This window comes from Cervus elaphus, chromosome 6, assembly GCF_910594005.1.
Source record: "Cervus elaphus chromosome 6, mCerEla1.1, whole genome shotgun sequence".
Lineage (NCBI taxonomy): Eukaryota > Metazoa > Chordata > Mammalia > Artiodactyla > Cervidae > Cervus > Cervus elaphus.
In genome coordinates this window covers 418392-437462 of record NC_057820.1, presented here as the reverse complement: position 1 = coordinate 437462, position 19071 = coordinate 418392, and the positions used below count along the sequence as shown (strand labels likewise).

At 55.8% G+C, this 19071-nt stretch overlaps 1 protein-coding gene across 1 annotated transcript in view; it reads left to right on the top strand.

Moving 5' to 3' along the window:
- Positions 1–70: 70 nt before the first annotated feature.
- Positions 71–19071, top strand: part of GAK (cyclin G associated kinase) — a 48350-nt gene continuing 29349 nt past the window's right edge. Inside the window, 7 exon segments of the mRNA XM_043905913.1 lie at positions 71–342; positions 10994–11055; positions 11732–11791; positions 12687–12801; positions 14763–14905; positions 17579–17704; positions 18527–18616. Of these exon segments, the coding sequence (XP_043761848.1) occupies positions 198–342; positions 10994–11055; positions 11732–11791; positions 12687–12801; positions 14763–14905; positions 17579–17704; positions 18527–18616 (741 nt within the window). The 5' untranslated portion in view covers positions 71–197.

Here is a 19071-nt window from a genome sequence, read left to right as displayed (position 1 = left end):
CCGCGGCGCCGCGCACGCGCGGCCCCGCGCGCGGCGGAAGTGCGGCGCCGGTGCTCTTCCGGGCGGGTCGCGACCCCCGCGCCTGCGTCGCGGCGTCGGGCGGAAGCTGGTGCGGCTCGCGAGCGGCGGTTGCCGAGCGCACCCGGACGCGCGCGGACCCCGAGCCCTCGGGCCGGCGCCCGCCGCGGGCCGCCGCCATGTCGCTGCTGCAGTCCGCGCTCGACTTCCTGGCGGGCCCGGGCTCTCTGGGGGGCGCGGCCGGCCGCGACCAGACGGACTTCGTGGGGCAGACGGTGGAGATGGGCGAGCTGCGGCTGCGGGTGCGCCGGGTCCTGGCCGAAGGTGAGGGCGGCCGCGGCCGGTAGGGCGGCGACTGCGGGGGAGGAGGCCGGCCGCGGGTCGGGCACTTCCTTGTCGGAGGCTCGGGGTCAGGCCGGGCCGTGGCAGTCCTGCCGGCGGGTGTGGGCCGACCCCCGGCCAGGGCGGAGGCTAGCCCGGCGGCGGGACCCCACACCACTGGAGGCTGGAGTCTGGAGGCGGGCGGTGCGGCGGGAGCAGGCGAAGCCGTGGCCCCTCTTGCTCCGAGGGCCACGGTGGGTCGGCGGAGGCAGGGCCGGCCCCCTGGCAGACAGGCGCTCGGGCGTGGGTAGTCCTGGCCTCCTCAGGTGCGGGGACACACTGTGCCGTGTCAGCTTGCCGCGCTGCCTCTTCGCCCCTGATCGTCCCTCTCCCCGACCTCTGTCTGAGACCCCAGGCGAGTTTCATCAGGACGAGCCAACAGGTGTGACCGTTGCGGACCTTGCTTGGCAGGCCGGTCAGGGCCGTCTTCGGTACTTCCGCATGCCCTCTCTGGCTTTTTGAATGTCCTCTTTACTTCACGCAGAGTTTCTCACCCCTGTTGGTGCAGCCCGGCTTCCTCGGCCAGATTTTGCTCCTTTGTCTGGCCCGGCAGATTCCTCTAGCCGTTGCACTTACCAGCTGAAGGCGTGGCTTTGGGGCCGGTGCTGAAGCGGAACTTACCACCTCGCACCCTTGCTGCCACCTGAGCTCAGTTTGAGCTTAGGAGTGCTGGCTGTTCTAGTGCCCTCCTTCCTAAAGGCCTCAGGTGGTGCTAAGGCCAGAGCACCACCACACACTTTTTCTCCACTGTCAGAAACAGATTTTGGGTGTGACTGGGTGAGAAAACCTCAGGTTCTTTCCGATGTGGAGGCTAGTGTATCTAGTAATGAGAAGTGTGCCCCCCCCCCCCCATCAGTTCATTTATTCTGAAAATACCAGGCAAGTATTTTGATTCTTTAAGAAAGTCACAGTGCTCAGCACATGGTCTCTACCTTGTGGAAGTTCAGGTGAGACACAGGCTCTGATGACCAGAGGTCAACAAAGTGCGGGGGGGGGGGGGGGCGGGGGGGGGTTCAGGGAGAGAGGAAGCTCCTGTCAGTGGCCTGACCCCCAGGATGAAGAACAGGGAGAGCGGGCACCCTAGCTGTGTAGCCCTCCTTCCCTTCGTTCTCGCAGCAGGTCAGGAGCCGTGGATTTCCTGCACTTAAACTGAAGTGGTAGCCCAGGGCTTCTGAAGCTCGTGAAACTGTTTTGAACTGGGACAGTAGGAAACCTGTATGAAGTCCTTCACATAAAATAGCAACCTTAGGACGTGGGCTGTGGGCTTCCGGTTGTCTTCTATAAATATGGGGAAGGTTCAGTTCAAAACTTTTGGGTACCTATATGGACAACTGCAGAATTTTTCAGGTTTTCGAAAGGTAGAGTGTAGCCTGTAGGTCCTGGGATATAAGCGCTGAGACTTGGGAAACAATCGCGTCATGAAATGTACTAATATTCAATACTCCTGTAATGAAGTAAGTATTCTCATTGTGGGGTAATTAGGTCTTCAAATAGTCTCATATCATCAGTTCATGTCGGGGTTGTTCCAGCTGAGTTTTTCATCAGATTTTGCTCAAATGATTTAGGGAGAAAGCATTGGTTTTCATAGCTTTTTGCAATTTATAGCCTGAAATGGGTTGTTGAGTAGAACTGTGGAGCTAGATAGCTTTTCAGAGTTTGTTCTAAATTTTCACTTTTTAAGAACAAACGGGCTTCCCTGGTGGCTCAGACGGTAAAGAATCTGCCTGCAGTCAGGAGACCCAGGTTGGATCCTTGGGTCGGGAAGATCCCCTGGAGAAGGGAATGGCAGTCCACTCCAGTATTCTTGCCTGGAGAATTCCGTGGACAGAGGAGCCTGGTGAGCTGTAGTCCATGAGGTCGCAGAGTCCATGAGTCGGACACGACTGAGCGACTGACGCACACGAAAGCAAAATGCTGGGAACCCCCGACGTCAGAGCTGCCCGGCTGAGTGACCCGGGGGCACCGGCGTGTCCTCCTGCTTGGATGCTGTGTGCTCACGCCTTCTTCCACCAGAAAGGCCGAGAGTGAGGGATCGCTGCTGCTGAGGAGCTCTATCTCAGGGCTGCCAGCTCTGCGGGGCCAGTCCGCTGTGTGGCCTTGCTCCTGGGGGTGGATGTGGGCGCTCGGGAGGCAAGCACGGCTGCGCAGCTGTGGTGTGGTCTCTGGTCAGATGTCCCGTGAGCTCCGTCAGTCACCATGTGTCTGCTTGGATACGTGTGTGCTTGGCGTGGTGTTGGTGGTCTTGGATGAACTTAATGTGGTTCCTGCGCAGAGTCCGTGTTCCCTGTGGGTGATGCTGGCCCAAGGAGGTGTGAAGGCGCACGCCCGCCAGCTCCCAGGCTGGGTCCACTCCTGAGGCCCTGTTGCTGCTCCACAGCTCCTGCGGGTTTCTCCTCTGCCCGCGGGGCCTGTCCTGACTGCAGGAGGGCACGGGGGTGGTGTGTGATGTGGACTGAGGTGGGCGTGATGGGGGAGAGGACTGGGCCCTCCTTTGCAGGGCCCCACTGCATGGTGCCTTGGGGGGCTTGTCAGGGGCTGCTGGGCTGTGGTGGCCCCTGTGGACCCCCCTTTCCACTTGGGAAGCGTGGCTGAGCCCTGAGCCCCATGGCTCGCTGGTCTTGTAGTTCTGGTGTCTTCTCTCTTGAGCGTTGGGGTCTTGTCATCCCTGTGTCTTTGCCCTTGACCCTGGGCCTGGAGGCCTGAGTGTGGGGACCCTTCTCTGCCAGGGAGGGTTCCAAGTGGCTGTCTCCTCCCAGATACCGCGGAGCACACACCCAGCTCTCACCTCAGGGCTGTGGGCTCGGGCGGCTGCCTGTGGCCCTCAGGGCGCGGTGGCCCCGCCTCGTGTCCCCCTCAGCTGGCCCTGCCCCTGCATGTGGGCGGCTTCAAGGTTGGCCTTTAATTGTGGTCATGGTGCCCAGCGTAAAACAGTAGTACCCCCCACAGCAGCACTTGTGGGGGTCCTGGCTACATGGGGGCAGTCATAGTGCTGGTGCTGAGCTCAGGGCTGTTGGGAGCTTGCCAGGCCACCAGGGGTGATGGTGGAGTCAGGCGGGAGCCCACAAGAGGCTTTGGTCCGAGGGAAGGCGTGGGTCCATCTCAGGTGTGTCCTGCAGGGAGCGGTGTCCAGAGGGAATCCCGGTAAAAGCAGCTGTTGGCGCGGGGTTGCTGGGGGCCAGCTGGGAGCCCAGTGCAGAGGCTGCTGCACTTCGAGGCCTGTGGTCCTTCCCCAGCACACGTCTGTGGGCACGTGAAGCGGGCCAGGGGAGGTCACCCTGGGCGGGACTCTGCGGGGAGGCGCGCTCCTCCTCCTGCTGTCTGGGTCTGCTCCCCTTCAGGGCCTGCCGTCTGTGTGAGCGTGCCTGTCCCTGCAGGAGGGTGATGAGTGTGTGTGTAGTGGGGCTCCTGGAATTCTGCTCCATGGAAGTATCTGCTTCTCAGCAGCAGTGCTGAGAAAGCGTGTCAAGGTCACCTGACCTGCTTCCCACGCTGCGGCGTCACCCGGCCTGTGGCTTGCTGTCCCGCCAGCGGGCCCCACCTCCCCTGGCCCCTGTCTGTGACCCTGCGCTGTGGGAGGGATGGTCACCCGCCACCTCGGAGGCCCTGCTGGACTCCAGCTGCCCCCACCCTCCTCATTTTAGCGGGTGTAGGGAAAGAGCAACTTAGCCAGGATGGTGGGGTCAGCCTCTCGCCCCACGTTTTGTAAACACGTGGTATACGGCAGCCGGGCTCACTTACGGCAGCACGCATGCGCGTCACGATGCCCCACCCCCTCCGCCCCCTGTTTGGCCATGGGCCACTTTTGGTCTATAAGCACTTATAAGCCCCACCTGAAAAGCCCTTGCGTCTGCACTGGGGCCAGCCCGGAGAGAATAAACGTGTCTCCTGTTCCTGCCGTTCCTGGAGTTTTCTTCCAGCTTCCCTGCTCGCACCTCGCCTGTTCTGGGTTCAGCGAACAGTGAGATACAGCAAGACAGTTGGTGTAGACGGCAGGATACCCAGCGGCAGGGGAGCCTGAGGCTCCAGTGGATGGAGGAAGCTGGCGGCTACCGCAGAGCAAGTGGTATGGGTGGCTGTGGCCTCTCCGTGTGGGCCGTGGCGGCCGGGTGTGCTTGGGGTGGCTTCGTGGGTTTGAAACTCGGTTCCCTTTCCTGCTGCAGTTTGTTGGCCCTCTCCTGCTGTGGACCTTGGTGTGTTTTCCTGTTTGGGATTGTTAAAAATAAAGCTCCCAAGGACATTTTTTACTGTGTGTGCGCGTGTGCATGTGTTTTCCTTTCTTTTGGATAAAATGCCCAGGAGTGGATTGTGGGCTTCTAGTCGGATGGAGGGTTGACTTTACATGAAACAGCCAAACCCTCTCCACTGGGGCTTTGCCACCTCCTGCCCCACGGCCTCCCCAGTGTGTGAGTGTCCTGATTATACCCATTCTCCAGGGCGTGCAGTGGCTGAATCTGCATCTTCTCCATGGTACTGTGTTGAACATTTTTTCACCCATTAGTCACTTGTGTATCTTTTTTTTGTGTGTGAAATGTTTGTTAAAATCTTTTTTTCTTTTTTTTTTGGGGGGGGGCAGGAGTTGTGGGAGTATTTTTTTTTTTTTTAACTATGGTATAATGAGAATTTCCTGACTACTTATGGATAAACCTGGGAGTATCTGTTTTAGATCCAAATCCGGTTTTTATATAACATACATACACAGAGACACACGTGTGTGGGGAAGTGAAGGTAAGCCATTTCTTAATTCCAGAACATCAGTTCAGTTCAGTTGCTCAGTCGTGTCTGACTGTTTGCGATCCCATGGACTGCAGCACGCCAGGCCTCCCTGTCCATCACCAACTCCCAGAGTTTATTCAGACTCATGTCCATTGAGTCAGTGATGCCATCCAACCATCTCATCCTCTGTTGTCCCCTCCTCCTCCTACCTTCCATCTTCCCCAGCATCAGGGTCTTTTTCAATGAGGCAGTTCTTCACATAACGTGGCCAAAGTATTGGTACTTCAGCTTCAGCATCAGTCCTTCCAGTGAATATTCAGGACTGATTTCCTTCAGGATTGACTTGTTGGAACTCTTTGTAGTCCAAGGGACTCTAAAGAGTCTTTTCCAACATCACAGTTCAAAAGCATCAATTCTTTGGCGCTGACCTTTCTTTATAGTCCAGTTCTCACATCCATACATGACTACTGGAAGAACCATAGCTTTGACTAGATGGACCTTTGTCAGCAAAGTAATGTCTCTGCTTTTTAATATGCTGTCTAGGTTGGTCATAGCTTTTTTTCCAAGGAGGAAGCGTCTTTTAATTTCATGGCTGCAGTCACCCTCAGTGATTTTGGAGCCCCCCAAAATAAAGTCTTTCACTGTTTCCCCATCTATTTGCCATGAAGTGATGGGACCCGGTGCCATGATCTTAGTTTTCTGAATGTTAAGCTTTAAGCCAGATTTTTCACTCTCCTCTTTCACCTTCATCAAGAGGCTCTTTAGTTCTTCTCACTTTCTGCCATAAGGGTGCTGTCATCTGCATATCTGAGGTTATTGATATTACTCCTAGCAATCTTGATTCCAGCTTGTGCTCCGTCCAGAACATACCCAGTCACAACTGTCTTAGCAGCACCCAGCCAGGGTATCCCTTTATGTGTTTTATATGCTGGTGGTTCTGTTTTTTTTTTAAACTTTTCCTTTTGAGGTCATTGTAGACTTACATGGAGTTGGAAGAAAAGATGCAGACAGGTCTGCGTACACTGCCTAGTGGCAATGTCTAGAAAAACTGTGGTCACAGCCAGGATTCGAAGTGTCTGTCCTGATGGGGATCCCTGTGGACCCCTGAAGAGCATTGACCTGCCCCCATCTGTCCTTTGTCCTCTGAAGAAGTCTGTGTAAATGGGATCACGTGCATCCTCTCAGAATTGGCTGCTTTCACCCCGCGTGATTCTCTGGGGACCATCCACGTTGCTGTGTCCTAACTTTTTTTGTCTCTGCAGAGCAGTCCATGGTGTGGATACACCATAGTTTGCTCAACTTTTCACCCACTGGACATCTGGGTTGTTTCCAGGTTTTTGATCATTTGAAATAAAGCTGCTATAAACATTCACGTACAGGTTATTGTATGACTGTGTTTTCATTTTTCTGGAATGAGTGCGCAGGTGCTGGGTCACGTGGCAGTTGGTGTCTTGTTTTTAGAAAGCTGCCAACCTGTCTCTAGAGCTGTGCTGTTTGCGCTTGGCCATGGGCGGAGGGGCGCCTGCCTGTGCTCGGGCGCTGCACCTGCCGTAGGCTGGGTGTGTAAACGCGGCTTCGCCTTCCTGCCTCTGGGGCTGGAGCCTGAGGCCAGGGAACTGGCAGGCTCCTAGGGAGGTCTCTCCCCGTGGCTGTTCTCGCTCCCCCTTACTCTGAGGACCCCAGTCCTGTTACATAGGGACCCCAACTTCTGACCTCATTGAACTTCAGTCAACTCCCTGCACACCCTGTCTCCAGATGCGGCCGTGTTGGGGTTAGGGCTTCAGCTCGTGACTTCTCGGGGGACGCAGTTGAGTCTCTGCGTCTCTGCCAGCGTTTTGTGTTGTCTTTGGTGGTCATTCTGGCAGGTGTGTGATGATGTCTCATTGAGGCTTTAGTTTGCGTTTCCCTAAAAGCGCATGCTTTGCTTATTTTCACCTGCTCATCCTCACAGGTGAAATGTCTCTTCGTGTCCTCTGCCTCTTTTCCAATCGTCTTTCATGTTGAATTTTGAGAGCTTCTTGAGTCCTCTGTCCAGTGTGGTTGCCAGGTGTTTTCTCTCAGGCTACTTTTCTTCTGGCCTCCTAACAGGGTCTCTTGTGCATCCAAGGCTCTAACTTTGATGAAGTCTGTTCTGTGGCTTTTTGTTCCGGAGTCCTGCTTTTGCTGTCTCGTCTGAAAACTTGGAGCCCTGCATCTCCAGGATCCTCTCCTGTGCTGTCCCGTGGCTTGACACTTGTGTGCTCTGAGTTAACGTGTGAGTTTAGACTGAAGTTCTTCTTTCTTTTGCCTGGAGCTGTCCAGTTGAAAATACCATCCTTCTGAAACTACTTTTGCAATTTGGGCATATTTGTGTGGTTCTGTTTCTAGGGCTTTTCTTTTTTGTTCCATTGATCTACAATCTGTCTGTCCACCAATACCACACAATCTTCATTACTGTAGCTATACAACAAAATTTGAAATTTTTTTTTCTGAGTTAGGAAAAATTTTTTAAATGCAGAAAAGTAGAAAGAGTAACAACAGAACAGACACCTTTGTCCCTGCTATCCAGAATTAATAAATACTAACTTTGAAAATGGATTCCCTTGTATCTCAGTTGATAAAGAATCTGCCTGCAATGTGGGAGACCCAGGTTTGATTCCTGGGTGGGAAAGATCCCCTGGAGAAGGAAATAGCAACCCACTCCAGTATTCTTGCCTGGAGAATCCAATGGACAGAGGAGCCTGGCGGGCTACAGCCTATGGGGTTGAAAGAGTCGGACACGACTTAACCACCACCAACTTTTAAAAAGTCATCTTTGGTTCCACACCTTTTCTAGACAGTGAAGCACCACAGATGTTGTAAAGGTTCCCTTGACCCCCTGCCCCCGCTGCATTTCTGTATCTCTCTTTAGAGGCAGCCACCACCGTGAACTAGTGCACGGACTTCCTGCTCATCTTTGTACTTCCTCTGCAGGCACTGTGTTCAGACTGCGTAATCTTGCTGTGGGGGTGTTAAATGTAAGTGACTGTGTTTTGATCTCTGAAGAGTTTGTTGTGGTGGTCTGCTGGTTTGCTCAGCACACCATTCTGGTTGCCCACTGTGTCCGACACTGTCCTGGGTGCCTGTGACAGCAATGCAGACAACTCGGACGACATTTCTGCTTCGAGCTTGCGGCCTAGTTGGAGAGACAGTAAACAAGTATCCAGATAGAGTCAGGTATCAGAGAACTCTGGGGAGAAGAAACGGGGTGGGGGGCGGTTCAGGGGAGTGAGGTGAGGGGAGTTGGGCCAGGCCCTGCGGGGCTGTGGCCAGGGGGGTGGCCCCGGGCAGCAGTGGGCTTGATGTCTGAGCAGGTGCGGTGGTATCGGTCTGGCTGCAGCGGAGGCCTGAGGATGGTCCCACGGATCTGGTAGCCCTGCTGAGGTTGCCCTTCTGTCCTGGACGTTTTTGGTGGAGTCCTTAGGAGTGTTTGCTTCATTGTCTTATCATCTGCAAGTAAAAGCAGTCTTAGGTCCTCCATTCTTTATTTTTCTAGCTTTCTTGCACTGTTAGGCTCACCGATAAAATGTTGTATTGTGGCTCTGAGAGCAGCAGAAATCTTTGCTTTGTTCTTGATCTTAGAGAGGACCTTTAAGTCTTGTGTTAGCGGTTAGTTTTTCGTGGTTGCCATTCTTAGATTGAAGAAGTTTCTGCTTCAATTCCTAGTTTGCTGAACATTTTTAAAAGTTTTACTGTTTTGAAGGATCATGACTGGGTTTTGCGCGTGGGCAGAAACCTTCTTGGCGTCTGTCGAGGTGACCTGCCCCCCTTTTACAGTGTGCATTCCTGGGTGGTCGTAATGCACTGTCCTTCCTGCGTATTGCCAGAATCACGCCTAGTGTTTTCTGATGGTTTTTGATTTCTGTGTTAATGAGTGCTTTTGATCTGTAATTGTATGCTTATTGTTTTCTCTGCCTCAAAAAAGACTCTGGGAACTATTCTCTCTTGGCACAGATTTCGTGTGAGGTTGTTGTACTTTCTTCACTTAAATGTTTGATAGAATTCGCCAGTGAAGCCATCTGTTTTTCTGTTTCTGTTTTCTGGATTTTCATTTATTTCCTTTAATCTATTTTTTATATGGACCTATTTGATTTTTTAACAGCTATGTTGAGATAAAAGTGACAGAGTAGCTCTGCATATATGTCAAAACACTGTAAGTATGTTCTATGTGTGTGTTAATGTGTGCGTGTGTGTGTGCATGTATATCTACACAGCTGTCACTGTGAAGGTGGTGAACAAACCCATCGCCTCCACGGTTTTCCTCCACACCCCCCAAGCCACTGCTCATCTGCTTTTTGTTATTGTGATTACTCTGTGTTTTCTCGGGTCTCCTGTGAATGAGGTCACGTGTGCACACTCTTTTCCTGACTACCGCTCCTCAGCGTGGCTGCTCGCAGTCCTGCTGCATGTCAGCAGCAATGCATCTGGTCACTCGAGGGTGGCCGCTCCATCCACTCAACCATTGATGGACACGGGTTGTTCCTGCTGGGGCTGCTATGAACATGTGTGTACGAGTCTTTGTGAGGACGCGTGCATTTCTTTTTCCTGGGTAAATACTCATAATGTGATGGCAGAGCTGTAGAGTTGATGTGTGTTTAGCTTTTGAAGAACTCTCCAAACTGTCTTCCAAAATGATGACACCATTCTGAATTCCTGTGGGCATTGTAAACAAGCGTGCAGTTGCTCCACACCTCAATCAATAATTGGTAGGTCGGCTTTAAAATGTTTAGACGCTCTAACAGGCATATAGTAGTGTCCTTGTGATTTAAATGTGCATGTCCCTGGTGGGTAATGACATTTTTTCATGTGGTTACTTGTCAGCTATTTGTCTTGGTTGAGTGTCTTTTCGTATATTTTGCCCCTTAAAATGTTGTTGAACTGAACTTTGGATTTTATGTATATTTTCTGGATAGAGGTCCTTTGCCAGATGTGTGATTTGCGAAGTCCAGTTAGGGACTTGTCTTTTCAAGCTCTCAACAGTGTTTCCAAAAACCAGCAAAAACCATCTTTAATGAAGTCCATTTATCATATTTTTCATTTATGGATCATACTGTTTGCCTAATGTAGGGTTTGTCAAAATGGTTGATTTTTTGTATGTTGCTGTTACATCACACAACCTTCCTAAACTCATTCATTATTGATAGTAACTTGAAGGAGTAGGTATCACCTTGTCTACATAGACAGTCATGTTGTTTGTTGTCTTTTTTCAGTCTGGATGCCTTTTATTTCCTTTCTTGCCTGATTGCACTGGCTGCGCCTCCAGCGTGATACTGAATGGCAGTGGCGAGAACAGGCCTGAGGCCTGCCCGGCCCTGGTCGTAGAGGGAAGCGTCAGGACCCCACCCCGAGTGTGGTGTTGGCGGAGGGCCTTCCAGAGACGCCGTCATCAGGCTGAGCAACTGTCCTTCTGTTCCCATTTGCTGAGAGTTTGAAATTTCATGGTGAAATTTTCCACTGTAGGAAGCTAGGGAAGACTAAGAAGTCAAACTAAAAATAATCTAATTACATTGATTAAACCAACTTTACTTAGTTGTGATGTATTATCCTTTTTTATAGTTGTTGGGTTTAATTTGCTAACATTTTGTTTTACGTAGAATTAACGATCTGTGAGGAATTCTCTCCTCCATGTTTGTGTGTGATACGAGTCACTTGTTTCCAGAGAACTGGCATCGATTGTGTTGATTTTCCTGCCCTGGTCTCTGTCTGTGAACAGGGTGTGTAGAAGGCAGTCACACAGACCAGGGCCACCATCACGGCGGAACACAGACTCCTGGCCACAGTCCAGTTTGTACCTTTTCTCAGTCAAGGTATTTTTTACAGCTAAATGTTAAATAAAACTGCTGTGTATTTTTCTAATTTTCAGGAGGGTTTGCATTTGTGTATGAAGCTCAAGATCTGGGAAGTGGCAGAGAGTATGCATTGAAGGTAATAAAGGGGATGAGCTTTTGTGGGTTTTCCTGTATTTTAAAGGAAATAAATTTCTAAGTGACAGTTTCCAGAGGTTTATCCCCGCCCCTTTAGTTTATGTTTCTTTCTTACAGTCTGTGTCTATTTGTTACACTTGTTTCTTCTGCAGTCTTAGAGGACTTGAAAGCTGTGGGTTTCAGCTTTGGGGCGGCCAGGGGAGGGGAGTCAGAGCTGCCAAAGTAAGGGTTCCAGGAACACCAGGCATTTGAAAGCCACTCGTGTAAAGTGACGTGTGCACAGTGTGTCTGTGAGCTGGGCTCTCGGGTGGGGTGCTGGGTGCACTTTGTGGTCTGTCCTGAGACTCTCAGGGGGCCTGCTTAGCCTCAGGGGCTGTGACCGTCATGGGGTTTGGCTGGGCTGGGGGCGTGCACTTGGACTCTCGGGTCCAGAAGTAGACCTGCATCTCTCATTTTCCTCCAGCCTGTTGGGTGAGAAACCTACTGTTTTTAGTTTGTCTTATGTTCTTGGATCACAGAGGACCATTTCTGAGGTCCTTTAACCTGTCAGGTTTCTCTGTGGGTCAGATGTTAACTCACAGTCAGGCGGGGACAACCCTCAGATGCACTGTGTGTGCTCGGTGAGAGCAGACAGATAAGGCCCTTAATCTTTCCTCATCCGTTATTTCCCGCTACAGAGATTGCTGTCCAATGAAGAGGAGAAGAACAGAGCCATCATTCAGGAAGTGTGTTTCATGGTATCCTTTTCCAGGGCTGAGCACGAGCATGGCCCCGTGGGGAGGCCTGCGGCCGGCTGTGGCTGCCCTCGGCTGCCAGCTGCTCGGGGACACCCTCTCTGTTTGCTTCATTGGACTTGCCCGTAGCCCGTGTCTAGTAGGAAGGAGTTTTCTTCCTTGTTCTTTACTCTCAGAGTAATGGTAAGAGATTTATAGCCTTGGGAGCAACAGCGTCATTCCTGCCAAGAGGTCTCAAACTGGGGGTGGGCAGCTCCCTGCCTCCGCCCTGCTGCTTGCCCAGTGACCTGATGTGGTGCCTGGCTCCTGGCCAGTAGTTCTGCCCTCAGCTCTTCGCCAGCCCTGGCTCCCGTGGGCTCCAAGTTCTCTGAGCAGCCCCCGGTGCCTTCACCCTTCCCAGAGGGCAGGGGCCCTGGGCGTCCGTGCATGGAGCCTGATCTGCAGGCTTGTTTGGCTTGGCTCTCCACTCCCACACGTGTTTCCCTGGAACTGGGGTCTCGCCCTTTGCTGTCAGAATCTGTTCTCCATCTTGAAGCTCTGTCCACTGTGAGCCTGCCAGCCTCCGGGCCTGAGGGTCCTCACCGTGTTGGGCTTCCTGTGGCCTCCTTCAGCCTCACCTGCACTACACCCTCTACCTGCTACCCCACCCAGCCCCTGGCCAGGTGTGTGGCCGGTGGCGGGGGGTGGGGGTTCTTCAGCACCTTCCCTTTCCCTTGTGTCCAATGTCTTCCTGTCCTCCTGGCTGCCTTCCACCTGCTCCCCATGCTGTTTTTGTGGTTACGCACTCAGATTGTCCTTAGTTGGAGTCAGTGTTCTGACTTCAGTGTCTTAATATTATGTATATATTTGTTTTTAAACATGCAGACTTACGCATTCTCCTTTAACGAGACACCTGCAGAAAAAACTTTCAGGCCACCCAAATATTGTCCAGTTTTGTTCTGCAGCATCGATAGGAAAAGAGGAGTCGGACACTGGGCAGGCGGAGTTCCTGCTGCTCATGGAGCTCTGCAGAGGTGAGGTGCCTGCGGCTTGGGACCACCCAGCAGGCGGGACGGCTCCTGGGGTCTCCTCTCCAGAGACGCGTGGTCGTCAGGGAGAGAGTGGCTTCCTGTCTGGTGGGAGCTCTCTGAGTGGCTGCATCCACCCCCTCACCCCCCTGCCGGGCTGAGAGCAGAGCTGGGGCTGCGGAGGGGCGGCTGCGCTGTCGGGGCCATCAGGCAGCAGGAAGCAGCCGTGGTCGGGAAGTGGCTGGAAGTGGCCCGGTGGGGCTGGGGTGGGCAGGGCCGCGGAGGTGGGCCTGCAACCTCACCAGCTCAAGGTGGTCGCACTTGCTATGTTCTGAGAGGAAGACTTGTGTCTCCTGACAGCAGTGGGGAGCCGGTGCTTTCTCAGAACTTCTTGGGGCAGAGCGGGCGAGTGGGCGGGCAGTGGTGCCAGGCTCCCCAGGAGAGGTGAGGCTTCTGTCAGCGGCAGAAGCAGGGTCCCCGCCTGGAGGGTTGGGCTCCTCATCCCACAACTGAACCTCTGCCCTGTGCTGGACCCGTGTGGGCAAGACAGCTCTTGGAGTTGGGCAGGACTTCTGAGGCCCGGCAGGCGTGGAGGACTGGCCAGAGGGCTTGGAGCTAGGGCAGGAGCCCCCAGACGCCCTGCTTGTCCATCCGTCACTGGCTGTGCGTGGGGCTGCCATGAAGCCAGGGGAGAGCGCGGGAGACTGAGGCAGGGGGCTCCCCCGAAGGAGGGAGGAAAGCTCCCCGAGGGGTCACAGCCCCCAGAGGAGTGTCCCAGGAAGAGGACGGGGGCCGTGAGTGTGGGAGTCTTTCTGCGAAGAAGAGCAGAAATGGGGTGTGGTGGTTGCTGGTTGCGGGGGTCTTGGGGACCACAGCCAGGAGTACAGGATCCCCACCCTGAGTGGAGGGGACCGGGACCCCATCCCAGGTGAAGACAGGACCCGGGGTGTGTGGTGCTCTTGTCCCAGCAGCGTGGGCGCCTGGGCTCCCGTGGGGACTGGCGTTTGGGGTCCTGTGCGGCGCTGGCCGTGCTCGCGGGCGCCTCTCCTGGGCGCGCACCGTGGGCACTCAGCTCAGGTTGGGGCTCTCCACGTGGCTGGTGGTTGGCATCACTGTCCTTCACCTGCAAGAAAGCGGTGCCTACTCACTGAAGCCAGCATCGTGTGTGAGCTTATGAGGCAGGCTCCTGCCTGCAAGCCTGCTGCACCCACGCCCTGCACGTTCATGTGCACCCCCGGAAGGCTTCCTGGGGTGGGGCTGGGCTCATGGGGGCCTTGCGGCTGTGTGGTGCTTCTCTTTGTTCCACGTCGAGTGGGGCCAGGGGTCCCATAACGTGCGGAGCTCACCTCTGGGAGTGGCGGCACCCCGGGGCCCTGGACAGGAGTGTGTAGGCAGGACTCTTGGAAGAGGCTTTGGGATGTCTAGGGCAAGAACAGGGTCGGGGACCCAAGGCAGGTGAGTCGTGGGTCCTGGGAAGCTGGCCCAACAAAGACAGCACACGGTTGCGGAGGGAGCCCCTGTGGAGAGGGCCAGTGGCCCCGGGCTCCAGCCAGTTCAGCAGGACGGAGGTCCCTGCGCCACAGAGACAGGAAGGAGCACCTTGAGGCGGGGACCCCTCGGGGTGCAGCCTGGGGTGGGGCCCAGAGGTGGAGGGCGGGTCCACTGAGATCTCAGGCGAGCAGCCGAGGACCGCTGTTGACTAGGGAAGCTCAGCAGTCATTTCCCCAGAGGTGTCTGCCAGAACGTGCACGTTCGGGGTCGTGGTCCTTGTGGCTGCTGTGTCACGAAGGCTCTGTGGTCGGAGGCCTCTGCCACTGCGGGCAGGCTTCCCCTCCAGGGCTCTGTAACCCCGACTGGGTGCTGGCCGGAGGGCAGGGAGGGCAACACCACGGCGGGTGCAGGAGGGCAGCAGGCCTGGGCACCAGCTTCAGCAGTTCCCTGGTGATGTGAGTTTGATTCTCTTTTAGGGCAGCTGGTGGAATTTTTAAAAAAAGTCGAATCTAAAGGTCCGCTCTCGTGTGACACTGTCCTGAAGATTTTCTACCAGACGTGCAGGGCGGTGCAGCACATGCACAGACAGAAGCCGCCCATCATCCACAGGGACCTCAAGGTACGGCCCCCGCCCGCTCTGTCTGCCGTGCTCGCCACGTGTAGGGGCCAGTGCCCCGCTGCCTGGCAGCCCCCCTGCGCTCAGGCTGCCTCTGCTCCTGTCCCCAGCTGGGGGCTCTCACCCACGGGTGAGGGTGTGGACGGTCGTGGGCGTGGACCCCTGCGTGGAGCCGAGAGGAGGTAACGTCCCCTGGGCTTCTCTGGGCAGGAGGCCTGCCCGCCTGCTGCTGGGCGCTGGGCAGGAGCGCTTCCCCACGGGGCTGCGTGTTCCCCTGGCGCACACGGGAGGCTGCCCTTCCTCCTGGGGCCACCAGTGGTGGGGGAGGGGGCTTTGTGGTCACGACTTTGTGTTTTCTTGTTTAATGATGTGTGTTTTTGCTGTGTTTTTAGTCATCAGAGTTCTTACTGTTCAGTTAACTGGGTGTCTTTTGCCTTTTTTCTGTTGTCTGTTGGTTGGTTTTTGTACATTCTTACAATAGTGGTTTTTAAGTGGAACATGCTACAGATGTCTGTGCTCTGTGGCTTCATTTTAACAATAATCTGGCATCCACGAAGCCAGGGCCCCAACTCTCACAGCGGCTCAGGGTGGCGGCAGGCCCCCTCTACCCTCCCCAGTCTGACTTGCTAAAAGCAGACCCCTTCCTGCCAGGAACCTCCCTTTGCTTCCGGAATGTCCATCTGTGGCCAGCTTTCCCGTTTCCCCGTGGGGCATCTTGAACCTTGGGAACAGTACCGTCCTCGGGAGGTGGCGGGCTCCTCTCTGGCTCAGGAAGGTGACAAGCCTGAAGGGTGACAGCGCGGCCTGGGGGCACCGCCCAGCGCCCGCGTGCTGGGTCCTGGCTGCTGGCGCTGGGCGGGAGCCTGTCACCCGCTCCCTGCGGTCTGTCCCCGGGGGTCTTGGCGTGGCGCTCCGTGGAGGGGCAGGAAGGGCCCGGGGGCCCCAGACGCGAGTATCGGGCCCGGATGCACGTCCTCCTCAGTGTGGGTTTCCTGTTGCCCCTGGCCTTTCCTCCTGGTGCGGGGTTTGCCTGCCTCACCCTGTCCGTGGGGACCCGGTGTCCTGTGGGGCAGCCCCGTGTCAGCGCTGGCAGGGCAGACCGCGCTCCTGGGGCTGCTTTCTCACTCCCTCGGGTGTCTCTTGTGTTTGGCGTGAGTTGTCTTGGCTCCTTGTGAGGGGTCTTCGGCGCCCGGCCTTGCTGCTCCCTGGCCTGCGTATCAGAGCGGGCCCCCGGGCTGTGTAGCTCTTGTCAGCTCTCGGTGTCTCTGCCCGAGCCGGGATCCAGCAAAGCGAGCCGTGTGGGCGCCCTGGCTCCCAGCGCCTCTTAGTCACGTTCACACTGCTCTGGGGTCTGTTAACGTGCAGCGCGTTATGCCCAAAAGACAATGTCCATCCCTTCAGTTAGAAATACTTGATTGCTGAAAAACACAACCGTCATCGGAGCCCTTCAGTGGGTCTCACGGTAACATTGAAGGCCACTGATCACAGATTCAACAACACATACGATAATGACGGAATGTCTGAAGTGTTTCAAGAATTATCGAATGGGACACAGAGTCAGACACAAAGTGAGCAGATGCTGTTGGGAAAAGGCGCCTACAGACTTGTGGGCGTGGGGCTGGCACAGACCTGCCTCTGTGAGAAGCTCAGGGAAGTGAGGGTGGCCTGTGATTGCTTGGCTCAGAGTGTCGGCTTCTGGTTAGAGTGGCCGTGACCCCCTCCAAGAGAGGGGCTGACAGGCTGGAGACGTCCTGGCTGCTGGGTTGGTAAAGGTGCTCCTAACCTGGGTCATAGAGTCCTGGTCTCCTGACTCTTTGCAGCCACTGGAGGAGTAGAGCTCCCTGGGGCGAGTGGGCTGGCCGCGGGGTCCGGCTCCCGGGCAGTAGGGCGAGTGGGCTGGCTGCGGGGCCCGGCTCCCTGGGGCGAGTGGGCTGGCTGTGGGGCCCGGCTCCCTGGGGCAAGTGGGCTGGCTGTGGGGCCCGGCTCCCGGGCGGTGGGGCGAGTGGGCTGGCCGCGGGGCCCGGCTCCCGGGCAGTAGGGCGAGTGGGCTGGCCGCGGGGCCCGGCTCCCTGGGGCGAGTGGGCTGGCCGTGGGGCCCAGCTCCCGGGCGGTGGGGCGAGTGGGCTGGCCTTGGGGCCCAGCTCCCGGGCGGCTGGGCCCGGCTCCCGAGCTGCGGGCGGGTCTGTGCCCCCCTGTTCAGAGGAGAGTCCAGGTCCCTGTTTGATGCAGATTTAAGGTCTCATTTATTCACAGTTTCTGAATAAGAGGTCTTCCGTGTATCTTTTGTTAGGTTTCTTCCTCAGTTATTAATGTGTTTGGTGACTTTTAAATGGTATGTTAAATTTTTCTCATCTTTTAAGTTTTCTAAAGGTTTTTATTGTATATATCCTATATATATCCTATATATATATCCTATGTATATATCCTATATATATATCCTATATATATCTTATGTTATTAGCTTATCTTTGATTTGTGGTGGATTTTACCTTCCATTTGTTTATGTGACTGTCCCATTTTAAGGTACACACACCGATTTTGGTCCGAAAGGAGTGTCCCCTTTGCCCAGAAGACTCCCTGGCCGGTCTGCCTATTGGGCCCCTGCCTGCCCGGCCCCCTGCTGTCCACAGTGCAGCCTGTAGCCCGGCCTCACAGACTGTTTCCTGGAACTTGCAGGTTGAAAACTTGCTGCTTAGTAACCAGGGGACCATCAAGCTGTGCGACTTTGGCAGTGCCACAACCATCTCGCACTGCCCAGACTATAGCTGGAGCGCCCAGCGCCGGGCCCTAGTGGAGGAGGAGGTAAGTGTGGCCACCAGGACACCACTGCCGACCGTGCCTGCTCTGGCTGGCTCTTCCCTTGCTTTTTTCTTGATGTGGCAAAGTATGCAATGTAAAATTTCCCGCCATAACCGTTTTTGAGCGTGCGGTCCCGTTTTAAACGTGGCACTTTAAAGCATCATGTAGAAACCTGCCTTCAGGGTGGTTTGGCAGGTAACCACAGGAGACCCCCGGGGAGACGGGTGGGCGAGTTCAGGCCCCTGTGAGCAGCAGGTGGGCTGAGTGGGCACAGACAGCCCCTGCTGGGGACGCCGTCTGCACACTCACCCTGTGCCCTTGCACGGGGAGCGCGTGCTCGCAGACGCGGCCCCGGAACCTGCACCAGCAGAGCACAGCGTGAGGCCAGCAGCCAGGGCCGCCGCGGGCAGCGTCCATCTCCGCCGCCGCGCTGCACTCTCCCTGGAGACCGCGCTCACTGGGGGGCACCCGCGCCTCGGGGCTGCAGATGGGTCCTGCCTGGGGCCTGGTCTGCAGCTCACCCTGGGGCTCTGGTCACAGCACCTGGAGCGGGTCCCGCAGCCTCGTGACCCCAGCCCGCCACGCACCCTCCTCCGCTGTTGGTGGTTCACGAGGACTCCTGGGTGCCGCTGTGGTGGCTGCCGATTCTTTGCATCCATGGTGCTGGCCCCATGTGCCCAGCCCGCTTCAGGGGCCCCCGTGCAGGGCCTTGTGTGACCACCCTGGCCAGGCCTCCTGACCGGCGCCAGGCCCCGCTGCCCGGGATTGCCACAGCAGCTGTAACGGGCTTGTGCCTTTTCCTCTGACACATCCTCCTCTCTTCAGATCACGAGGAACACGACGCCCATGTACAGGACGCCAGAAATCGTGGACTTGTACTCGAACTTCCCGATCGGCGAGAAGCAGGACATCTGGGTAAGGCGGCTGGCCCCTGGTCCTGGGCAGCCCGACTGGCCCCTCGGGGCCCTGGTTGAGGCTGCGGCCACCTGGCCCTCGTCTCCCCTTTCTCTTCCTTGGTTCTTCCTCTCCTCCGGTGGTTCTTTATCCTTTTCTGCAGCCCTGGTGACGCTGTTAGTGGACAGGCGCTGACGGTGGGGCGCTGAGGGGTGGAGGCAGGTGTTGCCCAGCCCCAGCCCGAGACGGGTTGTTCCTGCATGCCTGGACCTGAGCTTGTCTGGTCTGAGCCCCTTCGAAGGCTAGGGTTCACAGAGCCACAGTCTGCGTGGCCAGCGTTGGGCCTTCTGGATGGCCTTGCAGTTGTGCGCTGACCTGGTGATGCTGGAGCTGTGACTGGGCCCGAGGCCTTACGGGGTCTCAGAGTGAGGTCAGGCCCATCCTCTAGGACACGTCCCGTTGGTGGAAGGCGGCCC